This window comes from Branchiostoma floridae, chromosome 4, assembly GCF_000003815.2.
Source record: "Branchiostoma floridae strain S238N-H82 chromosome 4, Bfl_VNyyK, whole genome shotgun sequence".
NCBI classification, from domain to species: domain Eukaryota; kingdom Metazoa; phylum Chordata; class Leptocardii; order Amphioxiformes; family Branchiostomatidae; genus Branchiostoma; species Branchiostoma floridae.
Genome location: NC_049982.1, coordinates 7,963,330 through 7,977,224, shown reverse-complemented (window position 1 = coordinate 7,977,224; position 13,895 = coordinate 7,963,330). Strand labels below are relative to the sequence as shown.

Genomic DNA, 13,895 nt, shown 5'->3' with positions numbered 1-13,895 from the left:
TCCACTGGAGGCTGTCACCGCTGAGCGACTAATGAGTTAACAGACTGCTCAATGAATTTCACAGATAGCAGATTAAAAAAAAAAACTTTGTGTGTTATGTTTTCTTTCAAATCATACTATTACATCTTGTATCATATTCCAGTTATGATCCGAGGGTTACACACATCCGATTTTGGTCACTGTACGGTTGCTCAGTGATCTCTGTCTAGTGGAAAGGGGGCCTAAATCATACAGTACTACTGTCTACATCATAGACATGTTAGTGATAGGAACAACATTAACCCTCTTCAAGAGGTGGCGAATATTATTGTGGTTCCCACTGAGATATGACATTAAATGTGCTATACCTTGTTGTGTTCCAAGGCATGTATCTTCAGATCATTTATCATACACTTTAATAGGTAGTCTAACTTTTCATTGCACATAAACCATTGTTCTTTATAAGTGACAACAAATTAAAGTAAATTACAACTGCTACGAAAACGTCAAGATACCTGTGGATATTCGTCACATAAAAAGTGTCGGTGTGGTGCAACGGTTAGAGCGTTGGAATCAGAATCAGTAGGTCCTGGGTTATATGAGTCGGTGTGTCTGTCACAGATTAATGTTCTCTATCAAACAAGTTTCGCCGTTCTTTCCTTTCAAACTATTGGCATGGAGCAGTCGTCTGAACAAAGACACTGCTGTTTGAGGCAATGACACCTCACCTGTACACCTCAACCAATCATCACTAGCTGCTTCTGTGTCCCGTGATGTTTTTAAAAACTACAGAGTATTTTTTCTTACTTCTTATTAAGTCCCGACTGAACATGTTGAAGGACTGAAGTACAAATTTGCAGCAAACTTAAGAAAGGAACAACGGAAATTCATGGTTTTAATAAGTAGGTGAATGACCATGAGAGCGACTACACCAGCTCTTTACAAAACACTTTGTTTCGCGGAAGAGAAAAGGTGACACCACGTTTCCTTGTTTTTTTTCTTTTCAAAACTATTTGCATGGAACATTCGTCTGAACAAAGACACTACTGTTAACTTACTACTGCCGTGTTGATGTTGGGAAATGACACCTCACCTGCACACCTCAACCAATCACTGCTTCTGTACCATGTGACGTTCTGTATCTGTATCTATAGCCGGTATAACCGCCGTTCGGCGTAACACACCAGCTTCGCAGGCACCCGGCGCGGCAGCAGCGGGTTATATTACACCAAACGACCCGTCACAACTAGCTAGCACTTGTCTCACTTTGTTTCCCAGAAGAGGAAATGTGACACGTTGCTGTAAACTACGCACTTACCGGGTATTTTTTCTTATTCAAGTCCCGACTGTTGAAGGGTGAAAGTGCAAAATTGCGCAGCTAACGGACTTAAAAAAAACGGATTTATACTCAAGTAAGGAATAACAGAGTTTCATGATTTTGATACGTAAGGCCGATGCGATAAGCGAATGACCATGAGAGCGACTACACCAGCTATTTGGGAAACACTTGTCTCACTTTGTTTCGCAGAAGAGGAAAGGTGACGCCACGTTTCCTTATTCTTTCTTTTCAAAACTATTGACTTGGCCGTGTTGATGTTTTTGACGCACAGGTGGTATTGTTGGAAAATGACATCTCACCTGCACACCTCAACCAATCAATGCTTCTGTACCCTGTGACGTTGCTGTAAACTACGCATTCTTCTTACAGGGTACTAGTATTTTGCCTTACTTCAAGTCCCGACTTTTGAAGGGTGGAAGTGATCTTGGGAACAGCAGAAAGGGACGTTATAGATTTGTCCTTTCTCTGTTAGTCTGTTCTCGCTACAAGCTGACAATGAGCTCGGAGAAGCTGCTCAACGTAAGCGAAGTTACCGGCCGGGCCCGCCGAGACCGACCCGGCGCGGCCCGACCGGTGACGGTGGCGGTGGCGGCCGGGGCGGGGGTGCTGGTGCTGGCGGCCCTCGTCTTTCTCTTTCATGGGGTTAAGCATGTCCGTGAAAACTCCGCTCAGCTCAAAGACCAGATCCTGACGCTGAAGGATCGTACCTTGGCCATGGAGATCAAGCAAGACGCCGCCGCCAGAGACAAGGAGGAAGCGTCTTCGCACAAAGAGGAAATGACGGCCCTGAAAATCCACCTGTCGTCCCTGCAGACTCAACTAGACAGCGAACGTGCGGAGTTACAGAAGGAGAAAGCTGACGGGGCGTCTTTGAGGGAGAGACTGGCTGTGCTGGAAACCAAGTTCCAACTCGGGCATGCTGAGGAACACAACTTCGGGAACTTTCGAGAGGTATTCTTTACCAGTAGCTTGCTCATGTTGCTACAACACGGGGGTAAATTCTTTCCGTGCATGGCCCTAAGTTCAATGAAGTGTGAATATGTTTTTAATTCAACCCCATAGCAATAATGGCTTTTCCCTCGGAAGGGAATAGAATTTCCACTCCTTTTTTTATCCAGTTCTTGAATGAAATGTTATCTAACGTATCTTATTAGCTGCATGTCTAACCTCCATCGACTTAACTTTCTTTATGTCTGCAGGGCGGGAAGCCGAACCAAGCTGACGGTGTCCCTGAACACAACGCCACCTTGCGGAGGTACAGGCGATCGGACGACTCGGTCACGACACCTGCCGGTATGAACGTTAGCTGAGTTTTGAGAGAGAATTGTGCTTGTTGATGTAATTTTGTCATATTGTGATCATTTCCCCTTTTAGTATAAACGATTTCCACGTCGTTGAATTCTAAAATTGGCGCTATTGTCCGATATGCCCCGGGGAAATTCTACAATAGCCCTCCAAACAATAGATCAGTGATCGTCCAACTCTAGTAGTGAGACATGCATGTGGCTTCCCCAGCCAAATGGATTTTCGTTTGGCGCGTCCTATGTGTTATGCTACGTTTTATGTTGGATAAATAGAAAAACTTCAAAAAGGTGTCTTTTTCGCTATTTCCGAACTTTTTGATGAAACGGGGCGATCGGACGAATAACTTCACGATATCCGAGCTGGTAATGATGTCAACTGTACACGGTGTAATCCTCGATCACTGCAACTGTTACAGGCCTCTTCCGGGGTCCTGAGGGACCGGCCGGACGAGACGGGCGGGACGGCCGCGATGGTGTTCCCGGGCCGCCCGGGCCTCCCGGTCCGGCTGGTGGATGTGGAGGGTGTGGAGTACAATCCTGCCCACAGGTAGGGTGTGTTCTGTACTCTGTAGTTATTATCGTATGATAACGTGATGTCTTCATTCATTCATTTAATAACCCCAATGAAATGTCATTCATTCATGTGTTCCGAGCCAAACTTGAGCTCGAGGCCAACGTTTTTCGGAAGAAAGCGGTAAATTCATATCAAGCTACAAATGTATGTATCTGGACACCTTTGTATTGTGCCCGATGGTCCAGGGATGATGGGTAACATGACATTTACCGTCAGTGAATGCATATCTCATTCTGTATGTAGCAGCCGTGCACTGCAGTACCACTAGGTATGGAGAGCGGCGCTATTCCTGATGGCCACATCACTGCATCCAGTCAGTACAATACTGGCAGTTGTGCCACCAGCAAAGGTCGCCTTCATTCTCAGGAGGGCGCCGGAGCCTGGTGTGCTGCACAGAACAACAACCAGCAATGGTTACAGGTAAGTGGAGCCTGCAGGGTATAAATTATATTGTTTTTATCATATCAAATAATTTTTGTCCTGTGTCGTGCACATCTTCTGGCATGTTTTTTTCATCCTCATCGTCATAATACAGTACTTGCACTCCCTTCTCCTCCTCTTCACAACAAATTCATCTGGCGCCACCCCGCCACTTTCCTCTATCCAGTGCTCGCTTCTCGCTCCCTCCCAGGCGTAACCTATAGTTCCACTGACAGCCACTTGCTTGATATTTGTTGACGCAGACTCACGCAGTTTCATGTCAGCACTTTCTAATTATAATTATTTGTGTAATCTTTGTTTTTTTTTTAAGAGAACATATATTATAGAATATAGGAAACCAGAAGATGTGGATTCAAATGTCAGCATGGAAAATTTAGTGGACAAATGTCCAATTCAAGCTTCATAGTTGACCAATCACACTTACAACCATGCAACTACGTATGGCATTTTGAACACCGCAGGCATTTTGTACCGCGCTGATGTTTATCAGGATTACGTGTTATTCCTGTCCAGGTTGACGTGGGAGCAGAGACTACTGTAGCTGGAGTTATCACCCAGGGTAGGTCCAGTAACACTTATCCACAAAGGGTGACCTCCTACAAACTACGCTTCAGCAGAGATGGAATCACGTGGTCTACATACCTGGACAAACTTGGACGTGAGAAGGTTGGTAACCATTGTCTTACATAATCAAGTCAATTACAGTAGTTAACGTTACAGAATTGATAAAGTTTTCTCTCGCACTTGCAGGTATGAATAGTCATTCATTCTAAGTAAATATTGTAATTGTTCTAGTTCAGTATTAGAAATTGTGTCTGTCATATAATGTGTGCCTACAACGTTGATTTTTATGAACGGGGTTTCTGATAGGCTGTTCGTTCACAATACATGTACCATCCTGATCCTAGATCTTCGCTGGCAACTCTGATCAGGACACCGAAGTGCGCCACCTGTTGGACCCACCGGTAACTGCACGTTACGTCCGGTTCTGGCCGCAGACATGGAATCAGCACGTCAGCATGCGGGTGGAGGTCTTGGGGCAGTAAGTACACTACTGAAGTCTTCTCTTTCCACGTGACTTCACATAAGGCGATTTTCAATAGATCCGGAGAAGGGCATCTCAGTTGGGGCGGCACCCGTCTTTCGGAAAAGGGTTCCACTGTTCGACGAGGCGCAAGCAACCCCTTCCTGTAAAAATAAACCCTGGTGCAGAAACAGTAAGGAAACTTGATGACATATGACAAGGTGAACAACACACAACAAAATGTGCCAGTATAGGCATTTGAAGATTTTCACTGTGCATTAACCAATGTACAACTGTACAACGAATCATTTTTGTTCTCCTCTGTAGGGACTGCACCGGTGACTAGACACAGCATGCAGACTTGGAGATTTCCAAAGCGCAGATTTGCACATAACAGGATACACATGTAGATATATCTACTTCACAGTTTGAAGTGAAACACCAAATTTCGTCTTTTACTTATTGTGATAGTTTACAGCATTTACACGTCATCTATCTGCTTCGTAGTTTGAAGTGAAATACCAGTTTTCTTCTTTTACTCATAGTTAACTCTATTTACAAGAAACTCAGAAGTGGCACGTAATCGAGTCACAAGTTCCTCCACCAACAGTTACTTCAGGTCTGTAGTTGTGACAATAATGTTCTGCTAATTTACCGTGTCCTAATGTTTACAGCTGCACAAAATTACAGTTTTATATCATAGCTGGTGTGTACGGTGTAAGTGGCTTGATGAAGATGTCAAGAACTTCATGATGTTAAGAAGGAAGACTAGATAGTTCTAGATCCATTGTTTTTGCATGCTGGTGTTGTTTCTAGTTACTACACTGTCTTTAGTCGTGGAGAAATTTTGACTAATGTTTGCAAACAAGGAGTTGATGAAATATCAATGTTGCTACTTCATTTGTGCACTCAGAAGCTATCAGACATTTATAGTCAGAAATAAAGCAGACTGTTCCACGTACAGATGGACTCTTGTATTGCAACATTTCTGTACACCTTAAAATGACTTCGGGAGTACAGGTGTAACAAACACCTCCCCCATTCAATGTTTTTGTGCCTTCGACGCCGATACCGTGACATCTCCGTGCAATGATGTTCACCAACTGATGTCACCTTTTTATAAACAGTGCATTTTATAAACAGTGCATTTGACTTATTATAATTATTGAAAGACATACCAGTAATACAACTGTGCCTCTTCCTGTCACCATCGTATTTCAAATATTCCATATTCTGTAGTTTAATATTGGTTCCATCTGCACGACATCTTGCTTTCCATCAACAAAGTTCAAGTTGGTAATCAGTTTTTTCTGGGTCTCGAGGGCAGGAGCCGCTTCAGTGAAGGGCACAGTTCGGCTAATCTCCAAGCAGATGGGCCGAGACAATTCCGGTGGCAAATGAGATTGTTTCGGCCCATGGATACTGCCCACCTCCCACAGCAGATCTGCTTGGAGGTTACATTTCGGCCAGTCAGGGCACACAATACAACCGACTCATATCAAAATCTTTGACAAGGGTAGCTAGTTATAGTCAGAATGGGGTGGGTTTTTTTCACAAGCTTGACTCGCGGCCAATGCTGCTTCACATGTTGTAGTCGATGAAATGAAGTGTGTTTTGGAGGTCAAAACCTTGGGCAAATTCAAAACACTGGCAATGGAATATAAATATGCCTTCATGTTCATACTAATTCTAAAATTACTGTGAAAATCAAGTCCTATAAGTCGGGGTGAAGACCGTAAGAGCTACTTCACCAGCTCTTTACAAAACAAACCCTTGTCATACTTTATGACACCACGTTTCCTCGTTTCACGGTTCCTTCCAAACTATTGGCATTAGCCTGGGTACCAAACCGCCGTGCTATGCTCGCTAATCTCTTCGGTGCGGCAAGCAATTTACCCCGCCGCCAAACACAGCACGCGGGGCTGATTATCTCTCGCACAGCGCGGGACAGTTAATCAGAAACCGGGTGCCAATGACCTCTGGGTGCAAATAGAGACAGGGGCTTGTGACCTTCCCTGGCGTAAGGACTATAAATCAGCGCGAAACTGCTATAGTTTAGAGCTAGGTGCTGGTATCCAGGCTATATTGGCATGGAACATTCGTCTGAACAAAGACAGCTGTTTACCAACTGCTGCCGTGTTGACGTTGTGACGTCAGGTGCAAAGGTGGTATTGTTGGAAAATCACACCACCTGTACATCTCAACCAATCAATGCTTCTGTACTTTGAAACGTTGCTGTAAATTACGCATTCTTCTTACAGGGTATTTACTCTTACAGGGTATTTTTTCTTACTTCAAGTCCCGACTGTTGAAGGTGGAAGTGATCTCGGGCAACAGAAAGGGACGTTATAGATTTGTCCTTTCTTTGTTAGTCTGTTCTCGCTACAAGCTGACAATGAGCTCGGAGAAGCTGCTTAACGTAAGCGAAGTTGCCAGCCGGGCCCGCCGAGACCGACCCGCGGCCCGACCGGTGACGGTGGCCGTGGCGGCCGGGGCGGGGGTGCTGGTGGTGGCGGCCCTCGTCTTCCTCGCTCACGAAGTTAAGCATGTCCGTGAGAAGTCTTTCCAAGATGTTTCTCAACTGAAGGACCAGATCCTGACGCTGAAGGATCGTACCTTGGCCATGGAGATCCAGCAACGTGCCTCTATTGGAGACAAGGAGGAAGCGTCCTCGCACAAGGAGGAAATAACGGCCCTGAAAATCCACCTGTCGTCTCTGAAGACGGAGTTACAGAAGGAGAAAGCTGACGGGGCGTCTTTGAGGGAGAGACTGGCTGTGCTGGAAACCAAGTTCCAACTCGGGCATGCTGAGGAACACAACTTCGGGAACTTTCGAGAGGTATTTTTTGCCAGTAGCTTGCTACAACACGGAAGTAAAATCTGGCAGCGCATAGCTGTAAGTTGAATGAACCGTGGATATGTTCCTGGTTTCAACACTGGCTTCTTAGTCTTAACATCTCGGCATTAAGCTGTAGTTAGAAGAAAATAGAGTTTTTGTTCCACTTCTTGTGTGTCTGAAATGCTATCAACATACAGCGGATGTAACGTGGTTTGCGGGTAGTGTATAGGCTATTGGTTTCCTGTTTTCTTGCCTTCTTGATATGTTATATATAGCAATTAGGAATACTCAAGAGCCAAGACAAACAAAAAGTCTAAACCTACCTTTTTATAAAGGGCGAGAAGTCGAACCAAGCTGACAGTGTCCCTGAACACAACGCCACCTTGCGGAGGTACAGGCGTTCCGACAACTCCGTCACGACACCTGCAGGTATGAAGGTTTTTGGCGACGCCTCAGGGGCTAGCATACAATTTATAGTGTGCGTCCGTTTGACAGGAATTCCCAAAATCCCGCAGGCATGTCAGGAATTTTTCCACGCCTGCATAGTTGCATCATCCCTTTAGAGGGGAATAACTCTGGAATGGGTTGACGGATCTTCATAACATTTTAAATGTAGATAGCTTCAGAGATGCCTTTCATAATTAAATGCTAGTCATGCAATTCAAGGGCTAATTTGCATAATCAATGATGGCAGTCTATAAATACACTGCATTTCGTGTTAAGATTACGGAAAAATATGCCATATGTAACTAAAAAAGAGAGAATTATCAAACTTACTGTTAAGTATATATCTGATTGGTGAAAATTCCCGAAATTCCACAGCAGCTCGTTCGCCCGTGCGTAATTGCACCACATTTTGGAAGGGAATAACTGGGGAAGGAGTTGACGGATCATCGTGATTTTTGATATGTAGATAACTTCGGAGATGCCTTCCATGAATAAGGACTATTAATGCAAACCAGGGGCTAATTTGCATAATTAATAAGCACAGTTTATCAAGCCACATAATACGAATTTCATTGTACTAGGACACTTAAACTGTTAAACATGACACATGTAACTAGAGAGAAATATCGATAGATATCAATTATGCAAATCGTTACCTAATTTACATAATCAATGAGAAATTTTGTATTTTAGTGTTAAATGACGAAAATTCCATTCTTGCGACATTTGGCAGCAACATGTACGTTAAGTTGAACATGTCGTCAAACTGGTGCGGCATTTCTGCCGGCGTCCCCCAGGGTTCTGTTCTGGGCCCTTTACTTTTTTTAGTTTACATTAACGATATTGTTGAAGGACTTGCCTCCCAGCCTATGCTTTTTGCTGATGATAGCTCTCTGCTCCAAGTTATTGATAACCCAATTAACGACGCACTGTCGCTTAATTCAGATTTGGAAAAGATTCATTTATGGTCCACCAATTGGTTAATGGAACTAAACCCTGCTAAAACTGAAGAAATGTGCTTTACCTCCAAAAGACTTTATCCGGTCCATCCCCCTCTTTTTCTTAATAAAACCATGATTAAGTCAGTTTCTAGTCACAAGCATATTGGAGTTATTTTTAGCTCCAATATGTCTTGGCATCAACACATTGAAAGCATTGTCACCAAAGCCTCTAAAAGTGTCCAATTATTTAATGTTTTAAAATTCAAATTATCCCGTCAGGTTCTAGAAAAAATATACAAGTCCTTTATACGTTCATTGTTAGAATATGCTGACATTGTTTGGCACGGGTGCACAATTGAGGAATCAAATCTCGTCGAAAGAATTCAGTATCACTGCTCCCTCATTGTAACCGGTGCAATAAAAGGGTCATCATATTCTGCCACTCGTAAAGAACTCGGCTGGGAGTCATTGTCCGACAGGCGTCATATTCACCGCCTATTACTATTTCACAATATTGTTAACGGACTGACTCGTGAATACCTTACCACTTTACTTCCTTATGCAATTACGGTGATATGTAATTATGATTTGAGAAACAGCAGAAACTTGAGACCTATTAAATTTTCGACTGACCGCTTTGGAAAGTCCTTTACTCCATATTCCATCACTGCTTGGAACAACTTGGACTTAACTCTTCGTGCACTCGATTTCTCGAAATTTCGAGAACATCTTTTTAAAACGATACGCCCTCCCAAATTCAGCCATTTCAGCTTCGGGTCTCGACGCTCTTGCATTCTCATTTCACGACTTCGTATGGGCACCTGCAGCTTGAATTGTAGTCTTTTCACGCGGGGTCTTGTGTCAAGCCCAGCCTGCAGCTGCGGGTGTCCATTCGAAACTATTTCACACTACCTTTTGCACTGCCCTACCTATAATTACCAGCGCTCAGTTCTCATCGGCAAACTCTCTGGGTTACTTGTACATATACTTGATTTCCACAGTCTTGCAAATAATGCCAAACAAATGTTGATTTTACAAGGTAGTTCTTTCTGCTCCTTCAATGTCAATTGCAGAATTATAGAAGCAACACATGTGTACATTGTAACAACAAATCGTTTTTAGATTCAAGTATAATTCTTTGTTTTTGTTTTCTACTCCAGTAAGGGAGATCGACTCACGCACACTGTTCATACATATGTAATTATCTATTTATTATTGTCCTGTATAATTTATTATTTTCAATTCTTGTATAAGTGGCGGCGTTAATATAAGTTGAATGTAACTTGAGTCCGCCGTCACTTAGTCCTCGTCCGTTTATTTGTATTCTTACACGTATTTCAATAAAAAAAAAAAAAAAAAAGTTGAACATGCAGACGTAAGACAAATTAGGGTCTCATTTACATAATCTATGAGAAAATGCTACAATAGCTTTCTTTGCTAAGACTTTCATACTTTGAACACATTGTTATTTAGGTAGAGGAGATGATCAACCGATATCTTTTATGCAAATTAGGACCTTATTTGTATGATCAATGACAAACATTTATAATAGGCCACTCGAGCTCGTCACAAGAGATCGCCTTTCTTGTTAACAGTAATGCCCTTCAAACATCCATCACGTGAAACAATCTTCATACATACAGCCAGGCGAAAGATTAGCACACAATTACAACTAACCTAAAACAACAATCATTAATACTTATAAACAATAAAACCGTCGCCATGGCAATAGTTTTTATTGCCACACTTATTGGCGTTTTGTTGGGACTGGACTTGAAAGTTCGTGTTCATGTAACGTTCCTTATTATGTCCCTTTCCGATTCTAATTCACAGTTATCGTGTTCTTTGGCTCGAAACTTGCACTGTCAGTTCTCTATTGCAGTATTCAAAAAATTCTGTGTTACGTTTTCTAAAATCCCAAAGTGCTCGTCGACGTAGCCCCTTAGGTACGTACTTTCAATTTGTCAAAAAAAGTGGCGACATGAAACGCACTGTCACCAATATCCTTTTGTCACTAATGATATAAACAGTGTAGATATTCAATCGATATTCAAATTTCGCAGGTCCCTTCCGGGGTCCCGAAGGACCGGCCGGACGAGACGGGCGGGACGGCCGTGATGGTGTTCCCGGGCCGCCCGGACCTCCATGCGGATGTGGAGGGTTTGGGGAGCCGTCTTGTGAACAGGTAAAACATTTTCGTGCTTAAAAGCATTCTGTAATTATAGGTTTGCGTATTATTGAACATTGGGCGGAGTTGTTTTATGATCATTGTGACACATTGCCTTTTTAGTTTCCAAATCCAAGAAGCCAAATTGAATGTATACTGCCCCAAAACCCCTCTTTAGAGGGACTAAAATTCTGTAGTTTGTTTTGGCGTCACATTTTGGCAAACTTTGAACAGCACATGCATCGCCATCATCTGCCGTAATCAACCAGTGCTCTCTGACATATTTGTAAATATAAAGTTTGTTGTGTTAGTTTATTTAGAATGGTTTAGTCCCCCCTCACCGATGGAACAGTCGACGCATGCGGACTAGGGCTTTGGGGGTATTCCTGTATGAGACCGTCAGGGTGAATACACATTGTCATCGAGTGACCTACATCTGTGTGTGTATATATGTGATTCTTCCATAGTATAAGAGGGAGTTGGAGCTGGATTAAGATGTTGAAGAAAGAAAGATTACAGTTAATCCCAAATGTTTCTAGGGTCCACCTGGACCAGAGGGCCCGCCTGGACCAGAGGGCTCGCCTGGAGCACAGGGCTCTCTTGGTGCACAGGGACCGCCTGGACCAGAGGGCCCGCCTGGAACACAGGGCCCGCCTGGACCAGAGGGCCCGACTGGACCAGAGGGCTCGCCTGGACCAGAGGGCTCGCCTGGAACACAGGGCTCGCCTGGACCAGAGGGCCCGCCTGGACCAGAGGGCTCGCCTGGACCTGAGGGCCCGCCTGGACCAGAGGGCTCGCCTGGACCAGAGGGCCCGACTGGACCAGAGGGCTCGCCTGGGGCAGAGGGCTCGCCTGGTGCACAGGGCTCGCCTGGACCACAGGGCTCGCCTGGACCAGAGGGCTCGCCTGGACTAGAAGGCCCACCTGGAGCACAGGGCCCGCCTGGACTAGATGGCCCGCCTGGACCACCTGGAGTAAATGGATCAAGTAAGTTCCGCGCTTGTGACCACATATACGTCCTACTCTCGTACACAGCATCATGGCCTCAACACTCTTCAACATTTGTTCTGCGGTAATATTACCTGAGATATAGAGTGTACACATGTAGCTAGGAGTAGGTAGTTCTCTTAGTAGTCATAATCATGTCCATTACATGTGTTTTATCCGTCTGAAGACTTGTTACCATGGTAAGGATATTCCCCACTTTGAATGAATATTGAATGAATACTGTCTTTTTTGTACCTTCTACATTTCTCTACGTTTACTCAATCAGGCACAGATGACCACAACTACCGTGATATGCTGGCACAGAGCATCTGTACAGCGGTCACCAACAGAGTAGCATACATCTTCACCATCCGTCGGGATTGTAGTCCTAACGGGGACAGGCAGACGTGCAACGACATGTGCACCTCCCACAAAAATGTCTTCGGACAGGGAAGGTTTGTACTACAATGTTGGAATTGAATGTCGAAATGTTTATTTTTTCACTAACAAAACGACCAGTTCAGCAGACAGTGATTCTTTCCTCTTTAACTCTTTGAATGCACCAGTCCTTTTGTACACGAAATGAGTTTGCTATCAAACGTCTTTGTTTAATGGCACAGTATTATTTTGTTATAAAGTAGTGGTTCTCTGTCATCAGAATTATTAAGATAAGTCGGTGTGGCTCTGTGCGCATGTAGCATGATTGGTTGATGATGATTTCTTTTCCACAGCACCTCAGAGTGCTTTGATGCCGTGCATGTGTACGGGAATCGGCCGGTCCTTTCATCCGACCACAACACTGACACTGGAAAACTTGGCCCTGCCGCATATCGCTATCTCAACGATGGTTGTGCCCATCCCAACTGCGGGCCGAACTACTGTTGCTGTCGCGTTCGCTAGCTCTAGCATCTTCCCAAGATTAGAGAGAATATAGTCAAGATTAGAGAGAATATATGTCAAGTGAATATATATCAAACAGCACGTCTAACCAATATCTATCAAATCCAGATCTATTCAATTCTTAGGTTATGTTCTTTTGTTTCCGAAAATAATACAATAGACACTTTCAGACATGTTTCCTTTGCTTTAACCATTAATTAACAAACTTTTTATCACTTGAACCTGGAAGAATTTTTCTGAGTATTACTCAAGTTGTTTTGTAATTGCTTCTACGACTCCGAGACTTTGTTAGTTCGACGTGCTGTACAATAAACAAGAGAGAATTTTTGTATGACCATATTGTCTCTGCAAGGTTTGTGCAAATTCGTTGTGCTGCACAATAAACAATCTTAAGCCCTTGAAAGGTCATATGCTTGCCTGGAATTATTTCTACATATATGTAATTAACCCAAAGGTTCTCAACAAATGTTCGGAATAATATCTCAGGGCATCTTAATGCTTCCACTTCCTCCCGATGAAATCATAACGATAGATGTACTTAATAAAAATACATAAATACATAACATGCATGTATCATCTCAGATAGTCTAGCCATTGCAACAGAAATTGATTCAATGTAATTTCAAGTGAGCGGAAGTCAGGAATCTTGGTTTGTCTCTGCCGCACCATTCATTCCGTTGTGTGATCGCCTGTTTTTTCTGACAGTAGATCTTCGAAAGGAATATTTTCTTGCCTTTCCGACACGTCTCGATCTAGCCCAGGCTGCTGCGTTTTTCGACTTGCCTGATTTTCTTTTCTTTCATCGTGGTTTTGATGGAAGTAAATAAGTGAATGTGCTTTTCTCTTCTGCCTTTCTCTTCAGTTTGTTTGAAATGAAGTCCACAGTGAACTCTCGGACCAATCTGCCCTGTGTGTTGTGACAAGACCTCAGAACATTTAGCCATTGTGTGCCG

At 43.6% G+C, this 13,895-nt stretch overlaps 2 protein-coding genes across 3 annotated transcripts in view; both read left to right on the top strand.

Annotated features, from left to right (window-relative positions):
• LOC118413829 overlaps positions 1 to 5,556 on the top strand; it is a 32,227-nt gene extending 26,671 nt beyond the window's left edge. The window contains exon 7 of the mRNA XM_035817399.1: positions 4,989 to 5,556. Within this exon, the coding sequence (XP_035673292.1) occupies positions 4,989 to 5,007 (19 nt within the window). The 3' untranslated portion in view covers positions 5,008 to 5,556. The remainder of the gene's footprint in view (positions 1 to 4,988) is intronic.
• Positions 1 to 13,350, top strand: part of LOC118413823 (collagen alpha-1(XXIII) chain-like) — a 35,305-nt gene extending 21,955 nt beyond the window's left edge. Inside the window, exons 1-6 of one of the 2 annotated variants that reach the window (XM_035817377.1) lie at positions 6,906 to 7,500; positions 7,836 to 7,929; positions 10,952 to 11,073; positions 11,595 to 12,042; positions 12,329 to 12,497; positions 12,774 to 13,350. In XM_035817377.1, the coding sequence (XP_035673270.1) occupies positions 7,057 to 7,500; positions 7,836 to 7,929; positions 10,952 to 11,073; positions 11,595 to 12,042; positions 12,329 to 12,497; positions 12,774 to 12,942 (1,446 nt within the window). In that variant the 5' untranslated portion in view covers positions 6,906 to 7,056 and the 3' untranslated portion in view covers positions 12,943 to 13,350. Of the gene's footprint in view, positions 1 to 6,905; positions 7,501 to 7,835; positions 7,930 to 10,951; positions 11,074 to 11,594; positions 12,043 to 12,328; positions 12,498 to 12,773 lie in introns of those variants that run through there. The other variant, XM_035817376.1, reaches the window with a different exon arrangement.
• The last annotated feature ends 545 nt before the right edge of the window (positions 13,351 to 13,895 follow it).